Source organism: Callithrix jacchus, chromosome 22 (genome assembly GCF_049354715.1).
Source record: "Callithrix jacchus isolate 240 chromosome 22, calJac240_pri, whole genome shotgun sequence".
NCBI lineage: Eukaryota > Metazoa > Chordata > Mammalia > Primates > Cebidae > Callithrix > Callithrix jacchus.
The window spans coordinates 16,919,708-16,946,898 of record NC_133523.1 but is presented as its reverse complement, the minus strand read 5'-3'; the positions used below and the strand labels follow the sequence as shown (position 1 = coordinate 16,946,898).

The 27,191-nt window shown below is 55.2% G+C and overlaps 1 protein-coding gene across 3 annotated transcripts; it reads left to right on the top strand.

The window, feature by feature from the left end:
- The first annotated feature begins 273 nt into the window (after positions 1-273).
- PDE4C (phosphodiesterase 4C) lies at positions 274-26,527 on the top strand. Of its 3 annotated transcripts, XM_054249984.2 has the most exons (16): positions 274-347; positions 1,165-1,610; positions 12,844-13,035; positions 13,839-13,875; positions 13,958-14,031; positions 14,240-14,292; positions 14,653-14,765; positions 14,849-14,942; positions 16,254-16,417; positions 16,614-16,712; positions 17,149-17,313; positions 17,399-17,498; positions 19,369-19,523; positions 22,177-22,299; positions 23,674-23,856; positions 24,160-26,527. In XM_054249984.2, the coding sequence occupies exons 2-16, from the start codon at positions 1,369-1,371 to the stop codon at positions 24,469-24,471; spliced, it is 2,106 nt and encodes a 701-aa protein (XP_054105959.2). In that variant the 5' UTR covers positions 274-347; positions 1,165-1,368; the 3' UTR covers positions 24,472-26,527. The 3 variants fall into 3 exon arrangements, with proteins under 3 accessions (XP_054105959.2, XP_035140967.3, XP_078217941.1); XM_035285076.3 differs by lacking the exons at positions 274-347; positions 1,165-1,610 and adding an exon at positions 8,825-8,996; XM_078361815.1 differs by lacking the exons at positions 274-347; positions 1,165-1,610 and adding an exon at positions 10,273-11,021.
- The last annotated feature ends 664 nt before the right edge of the window (positions 26,528-27,191 follow it).

Sequence of the window (27,191 nt, the reverse complement as noted above, 5' to 3'; positions counted from 1 at the left end):
AATCCCGCCTCCTCCTGCTCCACACGCACCCGCCCAGCCCTGCTGCTGTTCATGCTTACTTCAGTTAACCACGGTGGAAAATGTTTCCACCCCTCCTTGCCACTTCCCAGGAAATTACCCCTGAGACTAAGAAGCCTGGTGGGTGGGGACTTGAGTTTCCAGAACTGGCGGGGAGGGGCAGGCCTGGGGTTTGATGACAGGAATCGTGGCTGCGAGGTGGGGCCTGGGACTTTCTCAGGACGAATGAGATCCTGCCATTTTCGCTGAGGGTCTGAGTGTTGGTGTGGCTTTAAAAGCGCGAGAGTCTCAGAGATACTCCTCCTGCCTGTCCTGAGCTTCCATGAAAGGTGGGTTTTCTGCCAGTCCTCCCCCAACTCAGCTGCAGCGTGGCTTTGCGGTGGGGAGGGTCTTAGAAGCAGAACTAGGTTGTTTCTTAGAGAGACCTGACTTCTCCTCTTTGCCCATCTCTACTGGTGGCTGTTTGGAGCTCTGGCCAGAGGTAGCCTCTGTGTGCTCCTCCTAGACATGGGAGGCCCCGTCACAGCCTTGCCAATTTCCCTGTCCTTCTCAGCTCCCTGCCTGGCATGGGTGGGCGTTGCATTTTAGGACTCCAAAGAGACCCCTTCTGGGGCTGAACCGCGGAGCCTACCTTCTGGGCTTGGCAGAAAGACCGCTATCTGTACGTACCTCCGAAGATCAGAGCCTTGATTCTGCTTCCAAACTTCTTGTTGCCACTGTTGCTGGAGAAGGTTAAGGACCCGTCACTGCTCAGGTTTTAGCATCTCCTGGGCAGATGATGCCCTGGTCTGGGGGTGCTCGCTGACCCGTCTCCCTCCCCTGCCTTCAGCACCATCCAGTCTCGGACAGCTCCTCGTCGTCTCCCGCTCGGAGCTCCTAAATCTACCTTTTTCTCTTTCAACACGCGGTGAGGAGGGAGGGACAGCGTCTCGGCCCCGGGGGTCTCCAGAAACCCTGTCTCCCTGCCCTCCATTTAGCCGCAATCATGGACAATTTCTGTCTTCTCCACGCCAAGTCCTTGTTTCGGTTCTTTTCCATGCAGCGCTAGCAGGGACGGCAGACTGTTCTCGGGGCTGGGCGGGAGTCTCTCCAGCCCCTGGCTTCAACACCCCTCGCCACGTTCTTCTCCCCTGTTCTGCCCTTCAGCACCATCAGGGAATCGACAGCTCCTCGGTGTCGGCCCCACCTTGAGCCCCGGGTTCCACCTTCCCCGATTCAGCACCTCCGGCGCGGACAGCTCCTCGCTGTCGCCTGCACTCCCGGCCCCGGGCCCGGGCGCAGACGCTCCTCGGCGTCCGCTCAAGGGGACGACTCCTGCTCCCCGCTATCCCAGACCCCTTTCTCCGGCGCATGGAGACCCTGGGGGTCGGCGAAGGGGCAGAGGCGTGCAGCAGGTTGAGTCGCCCTCGCGGCCGCCACGGCACGGCCAGAGCCCCGAAGCACCTGTGGCGGCAACCCCGGCGCCCCATCCGCATCCAACAGCGCTTCCTTTCGGACCCAGAGAAGTCCGCGGGCTGCCGCGAGCAGGACCTGAGCCCGCGTCCCGGCCTCAGGAAGTCGAGGCTGTCCTGGCCCATTTCCTCCAGCAGGCGGTAGGTGGCCGGGGCAGGGCCCTCCTGCAGCGCGGGGGAGGGGCGCGCGGGGCCTGGCGGGAGTGGGGGAGGGTCTCTGCTGCTTGGCTGAGGCTGGCGCTTGGAAGGAAAAAGCTATTTCTACGTAGGGGTGGAGCTGAAGGTGCTGGTGTCATCATGGCTTGTGGGTCTGTGTGACCGGGTGTGCCCACGTGCGGTTGGAACCGAAAGTGTGTGGTGTGTGCGCGCGCGCGCATGAGACTGGAGTGACCAGATGTGTTTGGGGGGTTCCTGTGCGTTCATGCTTGGGCATGAGTCCATGTGTCCCCAGGCAGTTGTGGGTGTACTGGTGTGTCTCCCCTTGTGGTGCCTGTAGGTGTGTGGCTAAGTGTAACTGTCCCTGCGCTAACACAGCTGGGGGTCCGAAGGTTTTCTGAACTGAGGAATGTCCGCAGGGCTGTGGGGGAGGTTTGTGGCCACCTCAAGCATCTGAGGTAACCCTGGGGTGCTTGGATATAAATACACACACACACACACACACACGTTTTTATTTTTGAGAGATTCTCACTTTGTCACCCAGGTAGAAGTGTACTGAGTGTCTTGATCACTGCTCACTGCAACCTCTGCCTCCCGGGCTCAAGCAATCCTCCCACCTCAGTCTCTTGAGTAGCTGGGATTGCAGGGGCATGTCACCACCTCCAGCTAATTTTTGTATTTTTGCTAGAGGTGGGGTTTCGCCATGTTGGCTGGTCTCGAACTCTTGGCCTCAAACGATCCTCCTGCCTTCGTCTCAAAGTACTAGGATTACATGTATGAGCCCCTGCATCCAGCCTATTTAATATATTATAGATATAAAAGGGCCAGGGCAGGCTGCCACCAGTGTTGGGGGAAGAAGCCTCCTCTTACTCCCTCCCCCACCTCCACTCCCTCATCCTACTCTGCTCCCCTGTAGCAGGAAGGAAAGTCCCTTGGGAAGCTTGTGCACAGGAGGTTTCTTTCACTTAAGTAAGGAGGGGCTGTTCCTTCTGTTTCGTGTAAGCTGAGTGGGGTTGGGTTCGAACAGAGACAGAGGAGACTCATAGAAAGGTAAAGTAGAATTCCCAGGAGGCCCGACCTGAGGGTCTCCAGCTACCGGGTGGAGGCTTCAGGGCCAGGGAGGAGGGTCCAGGAACTCCAAGCCCTCCTTAGGTTGGAGGGGAGCCAAGTCAGCGGGACCAGCGTCCCAGGTTTCAGTCCAGTCCAGGGTGTCCTCGGATGAGTTGCTTCCCTGCTCTGGAGCTTGGCTTTATTGCGTCCTAGTTCATGGTCCACCCCCAACGCCGGCCGCCCAGGGGCCACTACCTTCTGACTCCATCAGCAAGCCTGGCCTCTCACGCCCAGCCTGGCCCTCCAGCAACCTGGGAAGCATTTGGTGTAGTCCGGAGGGGTTGGGGCTGTTCTCAGGTGACCCAGGAGCCCCTTCCCCCTCCCTGGCTTCTAGCTCTGCCTGCCCTCTCCCTGCTGGTGACTCATAACTTTCCATTTTCAAGAAAGAACAAACAGAGCCTTGGTGTGAGCTTGTCTAGGGGAAGCCCCCGCTTTGTTCTGGGAGGCAGGAGCAGTGGATTGGGTGTCCCTCTGCACGGCTCTGTGTGCACACACCTGTTGTGCTGTACCTAACTCATATGCACTGCAGTCATACATATGTGGATGTGTATGCAATGGCCCACTGTACTTGTTTATGCTGATGTGGGAGGGAGGGGTTCACCCCGGTGGAGGGGGAACCCCAGGGAAACTGAGTTCAAGGCCAGGCCCCAAAGCCAACCTGCTGGGTGTTATTGAGCAAGGGGTGGTGCCTCCCGGAGCCTCAGCATCTTCATCAGTGAGATGAACATTCTGTGCCTAAGCCTGGAACACACAGGGTCCCCAGCTTGTGGCTCTTTTCCCGGCCGTAAAAACTGTTGGGGCTGTGTTTCTCCACAGCCCTAGATGGATCACAGGGGTCTGGGAGGGTCCAAGCATTTTTCTTTTTTGAGACGAAGTTTCACTCTGTTGCCCAGGCTGAAGTGCAATGGCACGATCTCAGCTCACTGCACCCTCTGCCTCCTGGGTTCAAGCGATCCTCCTGCTTCAGTCTCCCAAGTTGCTGGGATTACAGGTGCCTGCTATGCCCAGCTATTTTTTTTTTTTTTTGTATTTTTAGTAGAGATGGGGTTTCACCATGTTGGCCAGGCTGGACTTGAACTCCTGACCTCAGGTGATCCACCCGCCTCAGCCTCCCAGAGTGCTGGGATTACAGATGTGAGCCACCGTGCCTGGCTAGCATTTTGTTGAGAAGGCATTTAAACACCTACTGGGTGGTAGGCTCTGTGTTGGGAACACAACCCTGGATCAAGAAGCTGTGTCCCCCCAGCCTGATGGTGGAGACAGACTCATCCCAGGTGGAGAAGGCACAGGGTGATGGGGAAAGATCAGGGAACAAACCCAGAGGAGTCTCCCGACCCAGCAGAGGGTGGGAGTCAGGGAGGACTGCTTGGAAGAAGTGACATCTAAACTTAGCTTGCAGAAGGAAAGAGGTCAGCCAGGGTGAGTAAAGAGAAGGGTATTCTAGGTAGAAGGAACAGAATGTGCAAAGCCTCAGACTCAAGAGGATCAGGCATGCGAGGAGCTGAAAACAGATCAGTGTGGCTGGAGGATGGGAGGAGAGGCTCTCTGTTTATGCTACAAGCACCTATTTATTTATTTATTTATTTTTGTTTTTTGTTTTTTTCTTTTTTGAGACGGAGTTTCGCTGTTGTTACCCAGACTGGAGTGCAATGGCACGATCTCGGCTCACCACAACCTCCGCCTCCTGGGTTCAAGCAATTCTCCTGCGTCATTCTCCTGGGTAGCTGGGACTACAGGCGTGCACCACCATGCCCAGCTAATTTTTGTATTTTTAGTAGAGACGGGGTTTCACCTTGTTGACCAGGATGGTCTTGATCTCTTGACCTCGTGATCCACCCGCCTCAGCCTCCCAAAGTGCTGGGATTACAGATGTGAGCCACTGCGCCCAGCCTATTTATTATTCTTTTTAGACAGAGTCTCTCACTCTGGGCTGGGGTGCAGTGGCATAATCTCAGTTCACTGCAACCTCCACCTCCCGGGTTCAAGCGGTTCTCCTGCCTCAGCTTCCCCAGTAGCTGGGATTACAGGTGACCACCACCACACCTGGCTAATATTTGTATTTTTAGTAGAGATGGGGTTTTGCTATGTTGCCCAGGCTGGTCTCAAACTCTTGACCTCAAGTGATTCACACACCTTGGCCTCCCAGAGTGCTGGGATGACAGGGATGAGCCGCCACATCCAGCCGCTACAACCATTAACTGAGCATCTACTAAGTGCAAGTTCTGAGGAACAGCAGGGAATGAGGCAGATCTGGCCTTGATCTTGAGGGACTCATGACAATAAATGTGAAGTTGTACCCATGACTGGAGGGTTCTCTGAGGCATTTACCTGGCTAGTCAGGGAGGGCCTCTTGGAGGAGGTGACTCTGACTGCAACCCAAAAGATGTAGCATCAGAAGGGGACAGGGATTCTGGCAAGGGCCATGGGGTGGGAATAAGCCTGGCTGCTTCAGAGAACAGCCAAGGAGTGGGGAGAGGCTGGAACAGAGGAAGCCAAGAGAAGTGAGGCAGGGATGGGCCACATGAGGCCTCTAAGGAGGTGTGAATTCAGATCTGAGGGCAATGGGGGGCTATGGGAGGGGCTGGAGCAAAGGAGTGTGTGATTTGACCTATGCGAGCATCTACACATGACTCGGCCCCCACCCTCCTCATTCTGCTCGACCCCTCCATGGAGACTTGAGCAAGTCATCTCCCTCTCCACGTTTCAGTTTACTCATCTATAAAATGGGCAAAACAACCCCACAAAAACACCCAGTTAAAAAAAAAAAAAAATCTCTCTGGGGCCACCTGGTGGCAGTGGGGAAAAGTGTCTGCCCAGAGAAGGGACATTCAAAAGGCACCTTTGGCTCACACCTTTTTTTTTCTTTTTTAAGACAGTGTCGCTCTGTCGCCCAGGCTGGAGTGCAGTGGCATGATCTTGGCTCACCGCAACCTCCACCTCTTGAGTTCAAGCAGTTCTCCTGCCTCAGCCTCCTGAGTAGCTGGGACTACGGGCGTGTGCCAGGCACCAAGCTAATTTTTGTATTTTTAGTAAAGATGGGGTTTCATCATGTTGACCAGGCTGGTCTCAAATTCCTGACCTCATGATCTGCCCACCTCAGCCTCCCAAAGTTGGGAGGTCAGGAATTCGAGACCCGCCCGGCCAACATGGTGAAACCCCATCTCTACTGAAAATACAAAAATTAGCCGTGCCTGGTGTCACCCACCTGTAGTCCCAGCTATTCAGGAGGTTGAGGCAGGAGCAGGAAAATTGCTTGAACCTGGGAGGCAGAGGTTGCAGTGAGCCAAGATCTCGGCATTACATTCCAGCCTGGGTGACAGAGTGAAACTGTCTCAAAAAAATAAGGCCTGGCACTGTGGCTCACGCCTGTAATCCCAGCACTTTGGGAGGCGGAGGCAGGTGGATCACCTGAAGTCAGAAGTTTAAGACCAGCCAGACCAACATGGTGAAACCCCCATCTCTACTAACTACAAAAAAAAAAAAAATTAGTTGGGAGTGGTGGCATGTCACTGTAATCCCAGTTAGTTGGGAGGCAGAGGCAGGAGAATCGCTTGAGTCTGGGAGGTGGAGGTTGCAGTGAGCCAAGATTGCACCATTGCACTCCAGCCTGGGCAACAGGAGTGAAACTCCATCTCAAAAAATATATATACAATAAACTACAATTAAAAATAAAAATAAAGGCACCTGAGACTACTGGGCAGCTCTCCCGGTCATGCAGTAATGCAGGGATGGGGTCAGAAAGAGGTTTCTCTCCAAACCTCTTTCAGCTTTTGTCCCTTTCCCAGTGGGGCTTGGAGGGCCTCCCAGGATCAAGCAGGGGCCAGGTTTCTCCATCCCAACAGCTATTAATTAACACCTTCCTGTTAGAAATAAGTTAAATCTATGAGTGAAACATTAATAGTAAAACTATTGATAAAATATTAACGTGAGAGTTCCCCCTGGGACGTCGGAGGGGATGAAGTGGGGGAGGACCCAGGCTGGGAAGAACACTGTCTGCCTGGGTTACAATGACCCTGGTCTTGCATCTTATGGCTGTGTGTCCTTGGGCAAATGACCGTGCCTCTCTGTGCCCCAGCAGCCCCATCCATGAAATGGGAATAGTATCCACACTTCATAGGTTTCCTCTGAAAATCCAGTGATTTTCACCTTCACAGCTGTTGGCTGAGTGCCACGTGTTTTTGAATCACTCTGTTTATGTCATGAGTTTTAGCTTCCTATTTTTTTTTTCAAGAGCTTGAAAGCTACTGCAAATCAAAAGCCTCCTATTTTACGTCTGTGACTTTGGGGCAGGGGTGGAATCGCTCTGTGCCTCAGTTTCTCCTTGGGGACATGCAAGCATTGTCACCTCTCTCACAGTGGCAGGGAGGTGGTGTCAAGACAGCTAAGACCTTGGCTCCAGTGTCCCCACTAGGCCAATCCTAGCAGCCTCTGTCCCCTAGGGATGGCTATAATTAGGTCTGCCCCAGCAGCCACAGATGGTATTTTTGTCTTTGGGACAGAGAGGTCTGGTTCCCACCAGGTGTCTGGTTGCAAGGCTGCGGGGGGTTAGAGGGGCTTCCTGGCCAGATACCTGAGGCTCTCTGTCTTTCTGGCCTTCGTGACCCCTCCTCAGAGCCTCTGTTTTCTCATCTGTACAATGGGAGAATCTCATGTATCTGGCCTTAGCGGGGTTGTCTCAGGATCTCCTATGGAAGCCCTGATCAATGGGGCTTCTCCAGGACTGCCAGAAACATGGGTACCGTGTCTGGGGACACCAAGACTGAGGCAGCTCCCTGGGGGCGAGGCCCAGGCTGAGACAGAGGTTATTCCACGGCAAGGGGCACGGTCAGGCCTCAGCTGCCGGGAGGTCCTCCGGGCCTCTGCCTTTGACAGGGATGTGTCTGGGTCCTTCCTCCATGTGTGACACACGCTAAGCCTTGGTTTCCTTTTCTGCAGAGTGGAACAGGGCCAGCCTGATCCCAGCATTCCAAGGGTAGAGCACCTGGTACAGACTCTGGGAATCCTCCCAGGCACGAGAGCCCCCCACTTCAATCCTGGGACAGTGAGCTCCCTCCGAGGGCGGGGTAGGCGGCTGAGGCTTTGCAGGACGGAAGGCTTGGCGGAGGTGGTGTGCGGATGTTTGTCCAGGATGAGACAGCAGGAGAGGCGAAGACATCCAGAGACAGGGCCTGGGGAATGTCAGAGCAGGTGGGGGGCCACATGGGGACTTGCGTGGAGGGGTGCTGGGAGAGGGGAACCTGAGTTTGAGTCTCACTACCCTGCAGCAAAGACCCATGCCTGTGCCCGCTTCCATGGAAGCCTCAGTTTCCCCACTTGGCAAAAATTATAGTTTCTGGTGGGCTGTTTGGTGGTACTAGGCCTCGGTTTCTCCATCTGAAAAATGGGTAGAGGAAGATTGGAAACATTGGGTGAGCTCTATGTTGGCAAGCTCTATGTCTCGATGATGCCCTCATAATGGAAGGCAGGACAGCTGTTCCTCTTGGCACCTTCCTTTCTGACTCCCTCATTTTATACCTTTTAGCAGTTATCGGCCCAGCAAGCTTCACTAACCACGGGTGTTCCGAGGAAGGCTGAGAAAGACCCAGGCTCTGGGATCTTAGGGGCAGCCTCCCAAAGTGGTGTAATTGGGCCAGATACCATGGCTCACACTTGTAATCCCAGCACTTTCAGAGGCTGAGGCAGGAGGGTCACTTGAGTCCAGGAGTTCAAGACCAGCCTGGGCAACATAAGGAAACCCCATCTCTCCAGAAAATACATTAGCCTGGGCGTGGGGGCGTGCATCCCAGCTACTCGGGAGGCCGAGGTAGGAGGATCCCTTGAGCCCAGGAGGTTGAGGTTGCAACGAGCTAGGATTGTGCCACTGCACTCCAGCCTGGGCAACACAGTGAAATCCTGTCTCAAAAAAAACAAAAAACAAAAAAAAAGGAGCAGAGAGTTGCGTCTGACTCCATGCCTCAGTTTCCCCGTTTGTCCCTAAGGTCGTCAGGGAGCGGTCCCAGCACGAGGCGGGGCCGATGCGTCCTTTGCCCCCTCCCCGCTGGGCCCCGCCCCTGCAGCTGTCCAGAAAAGGTCCCGCGCAGCCGGCTCTTGGTCCAGCCTCCACGCGGTCTTGGCGATGCAGGGCCCCCCCGCGCCCGCCCCGGCCCCGGGGCCCGGCTCCCCTCGGGGCTCCCCTCGCGGCTCCCCGGGGCTCTTCAGGAAGCTTTTGGTGAATCAGAGCATCCGCCTGCAGCGGCGCTTCACAGTGGCCCATCCGCTGTGGTGAGGCGGGACAGAGGGCCTGGCGGGGTCACCGTGACGCCCGGTGTGGAGGGGGGAACGGCAGGGACAGGGACAAGGGCAGGGACAGCTGAGACCGGGGCCGGGGTCAGGGCATGGGCGCTCTGCGTCTCCCTTGCTTTCTCTGCATCTCTCTCCCCCATTCTACTCTACCTCTGTCTTGCAGTTGGCGACTCTGTCTCTGTCTCTGTCTGTCTCCACCCGCCGCCTTAACATAGGCCCAGGGGACCAGCCGTCTGTCCGCTTCCAGCTGTGCGGCCCAGAGTGGGACGAGCTGAGGCTCACGTCTCCTCCTGACCCTCACTGGCCTGGGGCAGGCAGGCTGTGCGTCCGAGCAGTGGGAGGAGGGGGAGGGGGCACTCCTCCCCTTGGTGTCCCCTCCCGCCACCATCCCGTCCCCGTGCCAGCAAAGAGATGTCCTGGGGACCTCACTAGGAACCCTGGGTGTCCACAGAGGAAGATCTGAATTGATGGGGTTTTCGAGGCAGGGTGTTAGGGAGCCCCAGGCTGAGCGCGCGCCCGCTCCCCGCAGCTGCTTGCGCTGCATCCTCTAAGTACTCGGTCCACCCCTCTGGGTTCGAATCCCTGCCTTTGCAGAAACGACTGTGAACTCGTGGGGCCGGGTGCCGGCGAGGCTGGGGTTCGGAGTGGGGCTTGTGGGCGCCGGCTGTGGCTGGCACCCTGCGCTCGGTCCGCGCCGAATTGGCACCCACTTGGTAAGTCTGGCACGCAGTCTGGCTGAGAGGGGAGGTCTCCCCGTAAGGTCACAGCTGGGGTTGGAAGGAGACGGCGTGATGGTGGTTCCTGGTGATTCCATTTCAGCCAGGGAATAGGGGAGTGGGGGTTCCGAGAGCAATCTGGGGCACCAAACACCAGCGAAGCTCCGTCCCTTCTGAAGGCGCTGGAGAGAGTGCAGGGGCGTCGAGGGCGCATCGCGGGTACCCTGAAGTGAGGATGAACAAGGGCGGGCCCTGCGCAGACCGGATCCGAACGAATCCAAGTCCGACCTCCCTGCCTCAGTTTACCCGCCTTGCCAAAAGGCAGCCGCACCGTTCCCACAGCCGGGGCGCCCTACCCCCGCGCCGCCCGCGTCATGGAACCACAGCCTGACCCCGCCGCTCCTGGCTAAGTTTAGAGCAGAAAGAAAAACAGCCTCCCCCGCCCCAAGAAAAACCCAGCCCTTAACCCTCCGCGCCCGGGATCTGGATTTGCACACCTTGTGGCCGCTCCTGGCCTTAGTTTCCCTATTTGTCTGCAGGCGGCCTTTCCTGGAATCCTTGGGGGAGAGGCGAGAGAGGAGTAGGGGGTCGCCACCCGCATGTCTCACCACCCGCATTCCCCTCGATGGGCAGATTTGGAGTATCCGCCGCTTCCAGTACGCCCCTAAGAGCGTCTCCGGTAGTGCCACTGCGCCCACGGCGCGCCTCAGACTGGGCAGGGAAGGGTTAAGAAGCCCCGCCCCCTCGGCTGGCCCGGGGCTTTTCTCGGTGCCGCCAAATCCGCAGGAGCCTGACGGAACATGCCGAGCGCGGCCGGTCGCAGTCGGAGATACCCGAACTAACCCCAGTGTAGCTGGACGTGACCCATACGCCCGACTCGGCCCGAGCGTCACCCGGACTTGTTCGAAGTAAACCGAGTTTAACCGGACGTAGGCGAACAAACTCGAACTTTCCCGAGCTCAGTCGGACGTAACCGAATCCACCCGAACTCTTGACAGACTCTTCTGGACCAAGTCCAGCTCGATGTGATCAGATCCAACTCAGACCCGGTCCTACTTGACTAAGCCGGACCCAATGCTGCCGAACCCCCACCTCTACCCATATCTGAGCCTACGCGGGGGTGCCGACCCCGCCCGTGGACGGGGATAGGGTGACCTTTGACCCAAAGTTCATGGCCCGGACCAGCTGGACACTGGTCCTCGGCCGGGAGCCCAGAGCCTCGGGCCGTCCCCGGTGTCTTCCTGTCGGTGCTGCTTCCGCCCTCTCTTCTTGAAAACCCCAGCCCCAGGTCACCATCTTCCCCTCTTGCACCCCAGTCCTTCCCCGAAGCCCTTTCTCTGACCCCTCAGCCCAAAGAGAAGGGGCCAGAGGATGTGGCCAGAGGGCAGGGCAGGGTTTGAGGGTAGAACCGGACAGGTGGTGCGGAGAAGGAGGAGGGTGCTCCAGGCAGACGGCACGGCCTGTGCAAAGGCCTGGAGGTGGAAGAGAACGTTGGCGGAACGTTGAGGCTGAAGATGAAGTGGAGGAGTAGGGGAGCCGAGAGCAGGACCCTGCGAGCTGGGGGCGTGGTCGATGGTCATGGGCTGAGGGTGGAGCCTGGAGCTCTGGGGGCGTGGCAGGTGGTCAGGGGTGTGGTCAAGCTGGCTGGGAGTGGGGTCTCTCTAGACTGTAAAACGCGCAGGAGCTAGGCAGGACCCCGGTCTCCTCCAGGTAGTAGAGCCCAGGAAACTATTTCCAGTCCACGTGTCTACCATAGGAGGCAGATCTGTTTGTCTCTGCAATATGGGCATCCAGCGGCAGTCTTCGGATGTTGTAACCTCCTCGAAGAGCTCTCAGGGATGGGCTACATCATGCACATATTAGAAACAGGGGAGGCCGGGCGCGGTGGCTCACGCCTGTAATAGCACTTTGGGAGGCCCAGGAGGGTGGATCACGAGGTTAGGAGTTCATGAGCAGCCTGGCCAACGCGATGAGACCCCCGTCTCTACTAAAAAAAACACAAATTAGCTGGGCGTGGTGGCGCGCACCTGCAATCCCAGCTACTCCGGAGGCTGAGGCAGAAGAATTGCTTGAACCCGGGAGGCGGAGGTTGCAGTGGGCCGAGATCGCGCCGCCACTGCCCTCCAGCTCAGGCAACAGAGCGAGACTCCATCTCAATAAAGAAATAAGAAAAGAAGAGAAGAAGAAAGAAGAAGAAGAAAGAAGAAGAAGAAGAAGAGGAAGAAGAAGAGGGAAAAAAAAAAAAAAACAGGGGAGGCCAGGTGTAGTGGCTCATGACTGTAATCCCGACACTTTGGGAAGCCGAGGTGGGAGAATTGCTTGAGGCCAGGAGTTCGAGACCAGGATGGCTTGAGCTTAGGAGGTCGAGGCTGCAGTGAGCTAGGATCACACCACTGCACTGCAGCCTGGGTGACAGAGTGGGAACCTGTCAAAAAAAAAAAAAAAAGGCCGGGCATGGTGGCTCAAGCCTGTAATCCCAGCACTTTGGGAGGCTGAGGCGGGTGGATCACGAGGTCAAGAGATCGAGACCATCCTGGTCAAATGGTGAAACCCCGTCTCTACTAAAGATACAAAAAATTATCTGGGCATGGTGGCGCGTGCCTGTAATCCCAGCTACTCAGGAGGCTGAGGCAGGAGAATTGCCTGAACCCGGGAGGCGGAGGTTGTGGTGAGCCGAGATCGCGCCATTGCACTCCAGCCTGGGAAACAAGAGTGAAACTCCGTCTCAAAAAAAAAAAAAAAAGAAAGAAAGAAAAGAAAAGAAAGAGTGGGCAAGCAACTAAGAGAGAGAGAGAGAAAAAAAATATATATATATATATAAAAGAAACAGGGAGGTTGAGGTCCAGAGAAAGGCAATACCTGTCCGTAGCCACACAGCCACTTTGAGGAAGATCTGGAACTCAGGTCCTGGAGTCCAGTGTAGACTTGAAGACCAAAGTGTGAGTGCAGGGTTCCTGACGGTGAGGCTGGGGGCGGGTGAACAAGCTAGAAACCACACCTGCCTCACTGCCAAGCAGCCCCAGGGAAGACTCACCAGACCAGGGACAGGCCAAGACCCAGCACCCCTTTGTCATGACCCTGGTCTCTGACCATGCCTTCTCTCCTTTCAGCTTTGACCTGGAAAATGGGCTCTCAAGTGGGAGGAGCGCTCTGGACCCTCAGTCCAGCCCTGGCCTGGGCCGGGTCGTGCAGGCTCCTGTCCACCACAGCCAGCGCCGTGAGTCCTTCCTGTACCGCTCAGATAGCGACTATGATCTCTCACCCAAGGCCATGTCTCGGAACTCCTCTGTGGCCAGCGACCTGTGAGCCTGGGGTTGGTGGGATGACCCCTCCTCTACCATCCCTCCTTCCTTTGTTCCTCTATTCAGCAAGCTCCTTCAAGTAGCCATTTAAGGATGGTTTTGAAGTTTAAGTAGGAGTTTGCCAGGCAGCTCATTTATTCAATCAAGTGTGTAGAGAACTTGGCATTTTGCTGGGGTGAAGGTGGTAATCCAAAAACATTAAGGTCATCTGGACACAGTGGCTCACGCCTGTAATCCCAGCACTTTGGGAGGCTGAGGTGGGCAGGTCACTTGAGGTCAGGAGTTCGGGACCAGCCTGGCCAACATGGTGAAGCCCCATCTCTACTAAAAAATACAAAAATTAGCTAGGCATGGTGGCACGCACCTGTAGTCCTAGCTACTCAGGAGGCTGAGGCATGAGAATAGCTTGAATCCAGGAGGCGGAGGTTGCAGTGAATGAAGATCACACCACTGCACTCCAGCCTGGGTGATAGAGCAAGACTGCCTCAAAAAACAAACACATTAAGGCCAATTAGCAGCAAATGAAGAAATACTTTGATTTGAGCTTCCTAGTAGACATAATGAAAAGGGAAATACCTACTTGCCACTGGGACTCAGTTTTCTCATTTATAAGATACCAATAAAGTGAGTGAATGGTTGGAGGGGCTTTGGTGGGTCTAAGGGAGAGTCACATGAGGGGAGCCCAGAGACTAAGGAGGCACCTGGAGAAGTCCTGAGAGCAGGGCCTCTTCAGCTGAGGGCGTGGTGTGGGTAAAAGCTGGAAGACGGGAGAGAGCTCTTCCTGATGGCCCGTCTCCTCGCAGACATGGAGAAGATATGATTGTGACGCCCTTTGCCCAGGTGGGTATCCCCTGCCCTCCCTGCCCTGACCCTCTCCGGATCCGACCTCTTCTTCCCAGTGCCTACCACCGCCTCCCAACAGGTGCTGGCCAGTCTGCGGACGGTTCGGAGCAACGTGGCGGTCCTTGCCCACCAGCAAAGCCGAGGAGCAGCCAAGTAGGTAGAGGGCAGGGCCGGCAGAGACAAGGTGGGCGGGGAGGGGGCGGGACCGGAAGAAGGCAGAGGCGGGGCCTGGCAGAAAGCGGGATTCAAGTTGAGGTTGGGGCTCTGGCGCCTCCAGGTAGGTGGAAGGGGCGGGACCTGGAGGATTTGGGGGCGGGGCGAGATGGGCGGGGAAGCCACACCTGAGGCTGCTGTACCGCAGGCAGGGACCCGTCGGAAACCTTTCAACCAGCCATCAGCCCGCTCCGCCTGCAGGTAATGCACCCGTTCCTTCCCTCCCCCGCTGAGGACAGCTGGGAGTTTCCTTTCTATAGCGACCTCCCCAGTCCATGAGCCCTTAGACTGGGGATAATTGTAGCCCAGTCCCCGCAAAAATCAAACAACACCCTCGGGGATGGACCCCACCACAACCACATTACACATGGGGACGCTGAGGCCCATCGACCTGCTCATGGTCACACGGTTACACAGTCACTTATGGGACAGATCTGGAAGTTGAGTCCAGGGGTCCTAGGGGGGCCCCAGTTTCAGGGTCCAGATGCAGAGACGAAGGTGTGAGGGGCTTGGGGCCCCCGAGTGGGGGTGGAGCAGGCCCCTGACTGCCTCGGCTCCCAGAGGACACGGGGCAGATGCTGGCATTGGAGACGCTAGACGAGCTGGACTGGTGCTTGGATCAGCTGGAGACCCTGCAGACCCGGCACTCTGTGGGGGAGATGGCTTCCAACAAGGTGAGCAGGGGCAGATTGCTGAGCCCACCTGCCTCGGCCCATGGTGCCCCATTGCCACTGTCTTCACCTTCCCTCCACCCCAGTTCAAGCGGATCCTGAACCGGGAGTTGACTCACCTGTCCGAAACCAGCCGCTCCGGGAACCAGGTGTCGGAGTACATCTCCCAGACCTTCCTGGGTGAGCTTTGTTGAGTCACTGCGTGGACAAGATTATAGGAGTACTAAGAAACTAGAGGAAGAAAGATTTCTGGCTGGGTGCGGTGGCTCACGCCTGTAATCCCAGCACTTTGGGAGGCCGAAGCGGGCAGATCATGAGGTCAGGAGTTTGAGGTCAGCCTGGCCAACATGGTGAAACCCCATCTCTACTAAAAATACAAAAAAAAAAAAAAAAAAAAAAAATTAGCCGGGCGTGGTGGCATTGCCTGTAGTCCCATCTACTCGGGAGGCTGAGGCAGAAGAATCGCTTGAACCTGGGAGGTGTAGGTTGCTGTGAGCCAAGATCGCACCACTGCACTCCAGCTTGGGCAACAGAGTGAGACTCCGTGTCAAAAAAAAAAAAAAAAAAGAGAGAGAAAGAAAGATTTCTATTATAGACCTCCGTTTTCGGGAGATGGGGAGATACAGCCAGACACAGACACTCAGCCCCGTGAGTCAGGGCTGGATCAGAGGGAGAAACAAGGGGAACTTCCAGGAGCAGGGGATATTAAAGCTGGGGCTTTGAAGCATGAGTAGAAATTTGCCTAGGAAGAGATGGAGAGATCCGGACACCAGCCTGGGAGATGGAAAGAACTGTTTAGGGGAAATGCTGAGCCCCAGGCACCCAGGGGCCATGCCTAGCAGAAGGGTTCACTGAGATCAGCTGTGAACAGAGGAGAGGGGTAGGTAGCTACAAGGAGGACAGGGTCTTTTTTTTTTTTTTTTTTTTTTTTGAGACAGAGTTTTGCTTTGTTGCCCAGATGGGAGTGCAGTGGTGCAATCTCAGCCACTACAACCTCCGCCTCCTGGATTCAAGCAGTTCTCCTGCCTCAGCCTCCTGAGTGGCTGCGATTACAGGCTCCCACCACACCCAGCTAATTTTTGTATTTTTAGTAGAGACGGGGTTTCACCATGTTGGCCAGGCTGGTCTCGAATTCCTGACCTCAGGTGATTCACCTTCCTCGGCCTCCCAAAGTGCTGGGGTTACAGGCATGAGCCCCTGCACCCGGCCTTAATTTTTGTATTTTTAGTAGAGATGAAATTTCACCATATTGCTCAGGCTGGTCTCAAACTTCTGACCTCAAGTGATCCGCCCACATCAGCCTCCCAAATCGCTGGGATTCCAGGGCACTGTGCCCGGCCGAAAGGGTCCTTACTCCAAACTTACTTTGTTTCCTGTAGAAAGGGAAATAGATTGATCCTGGGGTTTTGCGAAGTTCAGGTCGTGAGGCCAGGCGGGACCACCCAGCAGGTGGAATCGGCTTCTCTGAGCCTCACCCTGCCCCATCTACAGACCAGCAGACTGAGGTGGAGCTGCCCACAGTGACCGCTGAGGAGCCTCCGAAGCCCGTGTCCCAGATCAGCGGCCTACATGGGCTCTGCCACAGTGCCAGCCTCTCCTCAGCCACCGTCCCACGCTTTGGGGTCCAGACTGAGCAGGAGGAGCTGCTGGCAAAGGTGGGTCTCCAACCACAATGCCAAGGTCAAAGTTTGGTCCTTAGCTCGGTCTGGATGTCCTATCTTGGGCCTCAGTTTACCCACCTATATACTGGGCAATGGGGCTTACTGTGGAACCTGGTGTGGGAGGATGGAGGCTCTAGAGTCTGCAGAAGTTGGGCTGGGGTTAATTAAGCTCCAACCCTTCACATCTTAGGAGCTAGAAGACACCAACAAGTGGGGACTTGACGTATTCAAGGTGGCAGAGCTAAGTGGGAACCGGCCGCTCACAGCTATCATATTCAGCATTTTTCAGGTACCTACCCTGCCCTTGGCTTCCAAGGGAAGACTCCTGGGGTTTTCTTTACCCCTTCCTACACCAGAACTCAGGGACACTCAGTTTTCAAATCCTCCCTGACATTTCTGAAGGGGATAATTTGAGCAGGGTATTGAAGGATGAATAGGAGTTCACTCTGGTGAACAGTTTGTTGTCCCGAAGCCTCAGCTCTGGCCCCTGGTCCTGAAGAGGAGAGAAATCTGGAGAGAAGAGCTGGAGACAGACACTCCCAGTCCTGCAGGGTCAGGGCTGGCCCACTGAAGAACAGGGAGCGAGGGAGTTCAGGAGAGCAGGGAGGGCATCTCAGAGGAGTGGGTACTTGAGGCATGGATAGGAGTTCAGAAGAGAGGAGAAGGAATAGGGTGTGCTGCAGCCGCAAGGCCAAGGCCCTGAGCCAGGGTCTGTGATGGACCAGGAGCGGGACCTGCTGAAGACATTCCAGATTCCAGCAGACACACTGGCCACCTACCTGCTGTTGCTGGAGGGTCACTACCATGCTGATGTGGCCTATCACAACAGCCTCCACGCTGCCGACGTGGCCCAGTCCACGCATGTGCTGCTGGCTACACCTGCCCTCGAGGTACCGCGCCATGGCTGCACGCAGGGGGGCGGGTGCAGGGCTCGGAGACCCCGCCCCTCACCACCTGTGCCCTCTGCGCACTCAGGCTGTGTTCACAGACCTGGAAGTCCTGGCTGCCCTCTTTGCAAGCGCCATCCACGATGTGGATCATCCCGGGGTCTCTAACCAGTTTCTGATTAACACCAGTAAGTAGGAGTGGGGAGTGGGTGCAGGAGGGGAGGGGGGCTCTGCCTCCACCCTGTCCGCGGGGATCTCAGGTGGTTCCCATCTGCCCTCAGCCCAGTCTCCCTGTCTATGAAATGGCTATGACAGACTTCCCTCCCTTCAGGGGCTTGGAGCAGGCCTGGGTACATAGTAGGTGCTCAATAAATGAGAGAATAACAAACTGTGGCAGAGCTGATTTGGTTCCACCAAGATCTTTATTTATTATTATTATTTTTGAGACGGAGTCTCACTCTGTCACCAGTCTGGAGTGTAGTGGCGGGATCTTGGCCCACAGCAACCTCTGCCTCCCAGGTTCAAGCAATTCTCCTGCCTCCACCTCCTGAGTAGCTGGGATTACAGGCACGTGCCACCACGCCCAGCTAATTTTTGTATTTTTCTCAGAGACAGGGTTTCACCATCTTGGCCAGGATGGTCTCAATCTCCTGACCTTGTGATTTGCCCACTTCGGCCTCCCAAAGTGCTGGGATTAAAGGTGTGTGCCACCGCGCCCGGCTATTTATTTATTGAGACAGGGTCTTGCTCTGTCACCCAGGCTGGAGTGCAGTGGTGTGACTTCGGCTCACTACAGCCTCCACACCACAGTTCAGCCTATTCTCCAGCCTCAGCCTCTGAAGTAGCTGGGATTACAGGCATGCACCACCATGGCTGGCTAATTTTTGCATTTTTAGTAGAGACAGCATTTTGCTATGTTGCCCAGGCTGGTCTCGAGTGACCTGCCCACCTCAGCCTCCCAAAGTGCTGGGATTACAGGCATGAGCCACTGCGCCTGGCCAGTTCCACCAAGATCCTAAAGTTTAAGATCCCACGAGGAGTCTAAAAAACTCAGCTGACGGGCAGTTACCGGGCGTCTTTTGTGTGTAAGCCCTGGAGTGCTGGGGGTGAGTGCAGCCTCACTCAAGGAGCCGAGAGGCCAATAAGACAGACTCCGCGGTTTATTTAACCAGCACTTCGAGACTGAGCGCCATGGCTCACACCTGTAATCCCAACACTATGGAGGGCAAGAGGTGGGAGGACTGCTTGAGGCCAGGAGTTCAAGACCAGCCTGGACAATACAGTGAGACCCTGTCTCTCCAATAAAAATAAATAATAAATAAATAGCCAAGGGTGGTGGCACACACCTGTAATCCCAGCTACCCAGGAGGCTGAGATGAGAGGATCGCTCGATGACAGGACCTTGAGGCTGCAGAGAGCCGTGATCGTACCACTGTGCTCCAGTCTGGGTGACAGCAAAACCCTGTCTCTAAAAAGAAAGAAATTAAAAAAGCCATCACTAGGGCCAGGCGCGGTGGCTCACACCTGTAATCTCAGCACTTTAGGAGGCCAAGGTGGGTGGATCACAAGGTCAAGATATCGAGACCATCCTGGCCAACATGGTTAAATCTCGGCTTTACTAAAAATACAAAAATTAGCCAGGCGTGGTGGCACATGCGTAGTCCCAGCTACTCTGGAGTCTGAGGCTGGAAAATTGCTTGAACCTGGGAGGCAGAGGTTGCAGTGAGTCAAGATCGCACCACTGCTCTCCAGCCTGGTGACAGAGCAAGACTCCATATCAAAAAAAAAAAGAAAAGAAAAAAGCCGTCACTGAGCACTCACTGTCTCTGGCCATAGTGAGTCCCTCAGGAGACTTCTCAGTCTGGGATAGGCAGGGTGAAACACTGATACCCCCAGCCCTGCAGTCAGAGAAGGCCCAGGAAGCTGGGTGGTTTCTTACAGGAGGGCATGCTAGAGTTGGGCCTTCACCGCATGGGTAGGAGTTCGCTAAGGATTTTCAAAAGCTGCCTGTGGGTAGCGTGGGTGGATCTTGGGGCGCTCAGTCCCATACCCCCACAGACTCAGAGCTGGCGCTTATGTACAACGACGCCTCGGTGCTGGAGAACCACCACCTGGCTGTGGGCTTCAAGCTGCTGCAGGCAGAGAACTGCGACATCTTCCAGAACCTCAGCACCAAGCAGCGACTGAGTCTGCGCAGGATGGTCATTGACATGGTGAGGGCAGGGCAGGAGGCGTGGAGGGGAGGTGCTTCTTCCTCATCTGCAGACAGCAGGGTGGGGCGATATCGGCATGGCCGCCATGTCCCAGGCGTGTCCTCACTCTGAGTCTGTGCTTCCTCGTCTGTGAAATGGGTCAGTGGAGCCAGGAGCAGTGGCTCATGCCTGTAATCCTAGCACTTTGGGAGGCTGAGGTGGGCGAATCACCTGAGGTCCAGAGTTCGAGACCAGCTTGACTAACATGGTGAAACCTCGTCTCTACTAAAAATACAAAAATTAGCTGGGCTTGGTGGTGCGTGCCTGTCGAGTCCCAGCTGCTTGGGAGGCTGAGGCAGGAGAACCACTGGAACCCAAGAGGCAGAGGCTGTAGTGAGCTGAGATCACGTCACTGCACTTCAGCCTGGGTGACAGAGTGAGACTCCATCTAAAAAAAAAAAAAAAAAAAAGGCTGGGCAGGGGTGGCTCACACCTGTAATCTCAGCACTTTGGGAGGCTGAGGCAGGTGGTGGATCACGAGATCAGCAGTTCAAGACCAGCCTGACCAACATGGTGAAAACACCGTCTCTACCAAAAATACAAAAATAGCTGGGCATGGTGGCATGCACCTGTAATCCCAGCTACTTGGGAGGCTGAGGCAGAAGAATCGCTTAGACCTGGGAGGCAGAGGTGGCAGTGAGTTGAGATCGCACCACTGCACTCCAGCCTGGGCGACAGAGTGAGCCTTTGTCTCAAAAAGAAAAAAAAAAAAAAGAAAAAAATTAAGCACATCCGTCCATTTGATTTTTTTTTTAGGTAGGGGCACACCAGTAGGTTTGGGGTCTCATGCCTCATTCATTCACTTAACAAGCATTTACTGAGCACCTACTGTGCGCTTGATCTGTGCAAAGACAGTTCCAGCCTTCATGAAATTCGTGATCTGTGGTAGCTGCGACTGCAGACCCGCAGGCAGAGCAGTGAGGAGGGAGGTTCAAGGTGCTTTCGGAACCCAGGAAAGCCAAAGAGGTCAGAGAGGCCTTCCAGGAGAGGCGACAGTGACGGCAGGGTGTGCAGAAGGAGGAAGGCTGCGGGATGGGGAACAGTGTTCCCAGCAGAGGGAACTACATGTGAGGATGACTCAGAGGAAACCAAGGCGTGGAGTGAGAAAGGGATGAACATTTGGTGAGGTGGAGTTGGGGTCTTTTTTTTTTTTTTTTTAGAGACCGGGTTTCACCACGTTGGCCAGGATGGTCTCCTGACCTCGTGATCCGCCCGCCTCGGCCTCCCAAAGTGCTGGGATTATAGGTGTGAGCCACCACACCCGGCCTGAGTTGGGGTCTTGAGTGGTGGAGGGACCGCATTTGGGACAAATGAGAGATTTGGGGAGAAGTTTTGAGACTTTTATCTGATTCTCAGAGAAGCCTGTGAACTGTATCTGAGTCACTCCTGGCTGGGCTGAGTCCACACACGTTGGGTTAAGCTGTATTTTTTGTTTTGTTTTGGAAACAGAGTCCTGCTCTGTCACTCAGACTGCAGACTGGAGTGCAGTGGCGCGATCCCTGCTCACTGCAAACTCTGCCTCCCAGTTCAAGCGATTCTCCTGCCTCAGTCTCCTGAGTAGCTGGGATTACACGCATGCACCACCATGCCCAGCTAATTTTGTATTTTTAGTAGAGACAGGGTTTCACCATGTTGGTCAGGCTGGTCTCGAACTTCTGACCTCAGGTGATCTGCCCACCTCAACCTCCCAAAGTGCTGGGAATACAGGCATGAGCCATCGTGCCCGGCCAGGTTAATTTGGTTTTTAAACATCTGTGCTCAGAGTTAGAAATAGCTCTCCAGGGCACATGGCGGCCACATGGAAGTTTCAGGGGTATGAAGTCACATACCTTCTCACAGTGAGCTGCAAACTCCCCTGTGTCTCCAGTGACCTCTGGACAAGGTTCTCCAGCTGCCAGAGGCCCTCAGCCTCCTCAATCTCGAGTCCATCTCTTATGAGCTCACTTCTTCCAGCCACAAGCCCCTCTTCTAGGTCCCTCCCATGTACCTAACTCTCCCAGCCCCCAGGACCTTTGCACAGACCTCATCCTCCCCACTGTCCTCAGGCACAAGTCACCTCAGCCTCTAAGCAGTCCTGTGGGGTCAGAGTTGGGATTGGAGGAGGCCAGAAGGGTCAACAGAGGCATCCTAGAGGATGGGATATTTGAAAAGGGTTTTGAAAGATGAGTAGGAGTTGGGAAGCAGCATTCCAGGCGGAAGGAACAACCTGGCTAAATATCTAGAGGCTGGATTGGTTCTAGGGTTTGCTGTGACTCACCAAATGCCTACCTGCCCCACCCGCCCCACAGGTGGGTTTCATTGACGACATTGCCCACCCACTATGGGAGGCTTGGGCTGACAAGTCCCAGACACACAGGTTTGATCACCTCCCTCCTACACCCTGTCACACATGTGGAATTCACGGCCAACCCAAACAACCTCCCAAAAGGGGTCCCTGACTGAGCCCCTCTTGTGAGCAGGGTTTGCAGTGAATGCCATTGGCTCCTCCCGTTTCACAGATGAGGATGCTGAGGCCTAGCGGGCTCTCTCAGCCGGAGCAGCGTCTGGGAGTTGGGAGTGAGGGTCGGGGAGGGCAGGGTCCTCGTGCCTGTCACCGTCCCTTGCCTGCCCCCAGGTGCTGGCCACGGACATGTCCAAACACATGAACCTCCTGGCCGATCTCAAGACCATGGTAGAGACCAAGAAGGTGACAAGCCTCGGCGTCCTCCTCCTGGACAACTATCCCGACCGTATCCAGGTGTGTAGCTGGGCAGGCACTGGGGCCTCCTTTTCAAATTTTGGTTTTACATTAAAAACAATTTTAGCCAGGCTTCTTACACATTTAGTTTGAGAGAAGGCTAGACGCAGTGGCGCATGCCTGTAATCCTAGCATTTAGGGAGGCCAAGGTGTGAGGATCCCTTGAGGCCAGGAGTTAGAGAGAGGCTGCACTGAGCTGTAACTGCTCTATTGCACTCCAGCCTGGGCAACAGAGTGAAACCTTGTCTCCAAACAAACAAACAAACAAACAATAACCTGGGCATGGTGGCTCATGCTTGTAATCCCAGCACACTGGGAGGCCGAGGTGGGTGGGTCACAAGATCAGGAGTTCAAGACCAGCCTGGCCAACATGGTGAAACTCTGTCTCTACTAAAAATACAAAAAATTAGCCACGCGTGGTGGCATGCACCTGTAGTCCCAGCTACTCAGGAGGCTGAGGCAGGAGAACCGCTTGAACCCAGGAGGCAGAGGTTGCAGTGATATGAGATCACGGCATCGCACGCCAGCCTGGGCAACAGAACAAGACTCTCACCTGTAATCTTAGCACTTTGGGAGGCCGAGGCGGGTGGATCACCTGAGGCTGGGGGTTTGAGACGAGGCTGGGGGTTTGAGACCCGCCTGACCAACATGGAGAAACCCCATCTCTACTAAAAATACAAAATTAGCTGGGCATGATGGTGCATGCCTGTAATCCCACTTGGGAGGCTGAGGCAGGAGAATCGCTTGAACTGGGGAGGCGGAGGTTGCGGGGTGAGCCGAGATTGAGCCATTGCACTCCAGCTTGGGTAACAAGAACAAAACTCTGTCTCAAAAATAAATAAATAAGGCTGGGCTCGGTGGCTCACACCTGTAATCCTGGCACTTTGAGAGGCTGAGATGGGCGGATTGCTTGAACTCAGGAGTTCGAGACCAGCCTGGGCAAAACACCATCTCTACAAAAATATAAAAAGTAGCCGGGTGTGGTGGTGCATGCCTTTAGTTCCAGCTACTCAGGAGGCTGGGCTGGGAGGATTGTTTGACCCCGGGAGGCAGAGGTTGCAGTGAGCAGAGATCTCGCCACTACACTCCAGCCTAGGTGACAGAGTGAGACCCTGTCTCACTGAAAAAAAAAGTGGGAGAGGACCTCCTTTCTGCAGTTCTCATTTAGCTTCATTTATGAAGAGGCGACTGCACACCAAACTTGAAGAAATGGCAAGTCACAAGCCTGTGCCTCAACCACTTCTTCAGCTCCCGGCCTCAGTTTCCCCACTTGTAGGATGGATGTGTCCATGGCACCAAACCTGTCTGTGGGGGGGGCCAGGTCTAGGCGTGGCTGGGCCCCGCCAGTGCCCTCCCGAGCCTCCATCTCTGCAGGTCTTGCAGAGCCTGGTGCACTGTGCCGACCTGAGCAACCCCACCAAGCCGCTGCCCCTGTACCGCCAGTGGACAGACCGCATCATGGCTGAGTTCTTCCAGCAGGGAGACCGCGAGCGTGAGTCGGGCCTGGACATCAGCCCCATGTGTGACAAGCACACGGCCTCAGTGGAGAAGTCCCAGGTTGGCAGGGGACTGGGTTGAGCTGGTAGACACTGGGAGGGAGGAGAGGGAGAGGGGCTGAGCCAACCCCACATATACATTCAGCCCTGTGGGGTCAGGGTTGGGGGTGGAGGAGGCCAGAAGGGATAAGGGAGGCATTCTAGAGGATGGGTTATTTGAAGAGGGTTTTGAAGGATGAGTAGGAGTTGGGAAATGGCATTCCAGGCAGAAGGAACAACCTGGCTAAAGATCTGGAGGCTGGATTGGTTCTAGGGTTCCCTGTGACTCACCAGATGCCTACCTGCCCCACCCTGTCCCCCACAGGTGGGTTTCATTGACTACATTGCCCACCCATTGTGGGAGACTTGGGCTGACCTGGTCCACCCAGATGCACAGGACCTGCTGGACACACTGGAGGACAATCGAGAATGGTACCAGAGCAAAATCCCCCGAAGCCCCTCCAGCCTCACCAACCCCGAGCGGGGCGGGCCTGACAAATTCCAGTTTGGGCTGCCTCTGGAGGAGGCAGAGGAAGAGGAGGAGGAGGAGGAAGAGGAGGGGGAAGAGACAGCTTTAGTCAAAGAGGCCTTGGAGTTGTCTGACACTGAACTGCCCCCCAAAAGCTCAGGAGTTTGAGACTCTGGGGACCTACCCCTTGACAACCAGAGGACTTAGGGCCAGCCCTGCGTGAACTGTGAGGGCCGTGGGTTGGTGAAACCCTCTGACTTGCAAGCAGACTTTCCAGGAAGACGCCCCATGTGGTCCCTGCTTCACTTTCCCACCCGTTGAGGGAGACAATCAAGCTCTTAGTTTTAGGCAGCGCTCAGGGTCTAATTGGAGGCACCTGGCTGGGGTCCACTCTGACCCCGGGCTTGCCGAAAAGAGCTCTCTAAGGGGCAGCCTCTCACAGTGCCCTTGGGATCTTTCTCCCGGACTTCTCTCCCTGGCGTGGAGAGGTGGTGTCTGCTAGAGCCTCTTGTCCATCCTCTCCAGTGGTCACTCTTGAGCCACATCTCATTTAATTCTTTCCTTCTTTATCAAATATTTATTGCCCATTTACTTAGTGCCAGCGTTATGCCTCTGTAGCAGGCCTGCACAAGGGGTGGGGAGTCAGGAGACCATTCCAAAGGCATCTCCCTATCTTCCTCTACCAAGCAGCTCTCTGCAAGAGCATGAGACGGCAAATGGGGGTATTTTCGGCACCAAAGCTTCATTCATACCCAATGTTGTTTCTGAAGCTGTGGTAGGAAGCAGGAAGGGGGCAGAAAAGAGAGGCTGGGCAAGGTGTGGAGGCTCATGCCTGTAATCCCAGCACTGTGGGAGGCTGAGGTGTGAGTACTGCTTGAGCTCAGGAGTTTGAGACCAGCCTGGGCAACACAGCAAGACCCCGTATCTGCAAAACATAAAAAATTAGCCAGGCATGGTGGTGTGCACCTGTAGTCCCAGCCACTCAGAAGGCTGAGACAAAGATGATTGCTTGAGCCCAGGAGTTGGGGGCTGAAGAGACTTATGACTGTACCACTGCACTCCAGCCTGGGCAACACAGCAAGACCCTGCCTCAAAAAAAAAAAAAAAAAAAAAAAGAGAGGGGGCTCTGAGGCTGGGCGCGGTGGCTCACACCTATAATCCCAGCACTTTGAGAGGCCGAGGCGGGCGAATCACCTGAGGTTAGGAGTTTGAGACCAGCCTGGCCGACATGGTGAAACCCCATCTCTACTCAAAATACAAAAATTCGCCAGGCGTGGTGGTGGGCACCTGTAATCCCAGTTACTTGGGAGGCTGAGGCAGTAGAATCGCTTGAACTCAAGAGGCTTGTGGTGAGCTGAGATAGCACCATTGCACTCCAGCCTGGGCGACAGAGCGAGACTCCGTCTCAAAAAAAAAAATAATTTGCCAGGCACGGTGGCTAACGCCTGTAATCCCAGCACTTTGGGAGGCTGAGGTGGGTGGATCGTCTGAGGTCAGGACTTCGAAACCAGCCTGGCCAATATAGTGAAACCCCACATCTACTAAAAATACAAAAAATTAGCTGGGCATGATGGTGGGTGCCTGTAATCCCAGCTACTAGGGAGGCCAAGGCAGGAGAATTACTTGAACCCAGGAGGCAGAGGTTGCAGTGAGCCAAGATTGTGCCATTGCACTCCAGCCTGGGTAACAACATCAAAACTCCGTCTCAAGAAAGAAGGAGAGGAAGAAAGAAAGAAAGAAAGAAGGAAGAAAGGAAGGAGGGAGGGAGGGAAGGAAGGAAGGAAGGTCGCTGTGCCCGGCATATCTCTGAAGACTGATTTAACCTATGCCCCAGTTGTTGCTTTAAGTCGCTATGTTTTCTGTCTTCGGTGTCTGGATGTAGGAGCTCCCTGCTTTCTCTGTCCTCGGGACCCCATGCTGGGTCCCCCCCACATTCCTCCTTCTCTAGGACAGCAACAAAAACACACAATTGTTCCTCCTAGCAGGTCTCTAAGTCTCCTGATTCCTGAAACTGCTCCCCCTAGAGGGAGGGAGGCCCCAGAGGCTTTCTTGCCATCATAGCCCATCCTGGGCCTCAGTTTCCCCTCTGTAACCTGATCCTAGCACTTGCACAAACTCTGATTGGAGGTTGGGGGTTGTTGTCTGTGACCTCCCTGAAATATCCTAGACATTTGGGGTACTGAGCACTTCTTTGGGATTAAATAAAATCTTTACATCTTAAACATTTGATTGACCAAATTGAGTATCCTAGCCGTTTCACGGATGGGGAAACTAAGGTGTAGAGCGGTCCTATTGCCAGCTCAGTCACCATCTGGGTACCCAATGTTAGCCAGCGGCGCCCCCTGGTGGCAGGCTTGGGACAGGCGGGACGCGCTTGTCGGGAGTTGGAGGGTGGGTCGGTGGGCGGCATCTTCCCGCCCTGATGCTTTCACCTATCGCACCTCGCCGGGAACAGCTCGTCCTGCTGGCCGGGCCTCCGAGCGGACTGGGCGGCACCGTGCTCAAGCCTCGGGTTTGATCCTCGCCTCCCGAAGCCTCAGTATCCGCCCCTCCCCTCTGCCTCCCTCCTCGAGTGCCTGAGAATTTATACAAGATACAGGCGTCATCACAGCCGCCGTGGGCTTCCAGCGCAGCTGGCTTCGTTCGTAAATATTATAACCACTCCGAATTCATCATAATCGCAGTTAATGATAAAATTCCACAGTGCCAGAGCTAAAAGTCATCCGGGATCACGAACTTGGTGTGTTTCCTTCCAGCCTTTTATTTTTATTTTATTTTATTTTTTGAGACGGAGTTTGGCTCTTGTTACCCAGGCTGGAGTGCAATGGCGCGATCTCGGCTCACCGCAACCTCCACCTCCTGGGTTCAGGCAATTCTCCTGCCTCAGC

Excerpts from the sequence above, each read along its gene's own strand:
- PDE4C (XM_054249984.2), top strand. The coding sequence starts at position 1,369 with ATGGAGACCCTGGGGGTCGGCGAAGGGGCAGAGGCGTGCAGCAGGTTG. Across the intron at positions 14,032-14,239 it reads CAAAGCCGAGGAGCAGCCAA|GCAGGGACCCGTCGGAAACC; the intron begins GTAGGTAGAGGG and ends GCTGTACCGCAG. Across the intron at positions 17,499-19,368 it reads CCAGTTTCTGATTAACACCA|ACTCAGAGCTGGCGCTTATG; the intron begins GTAAGTAGGAGT and ends ATACCCCCACAG.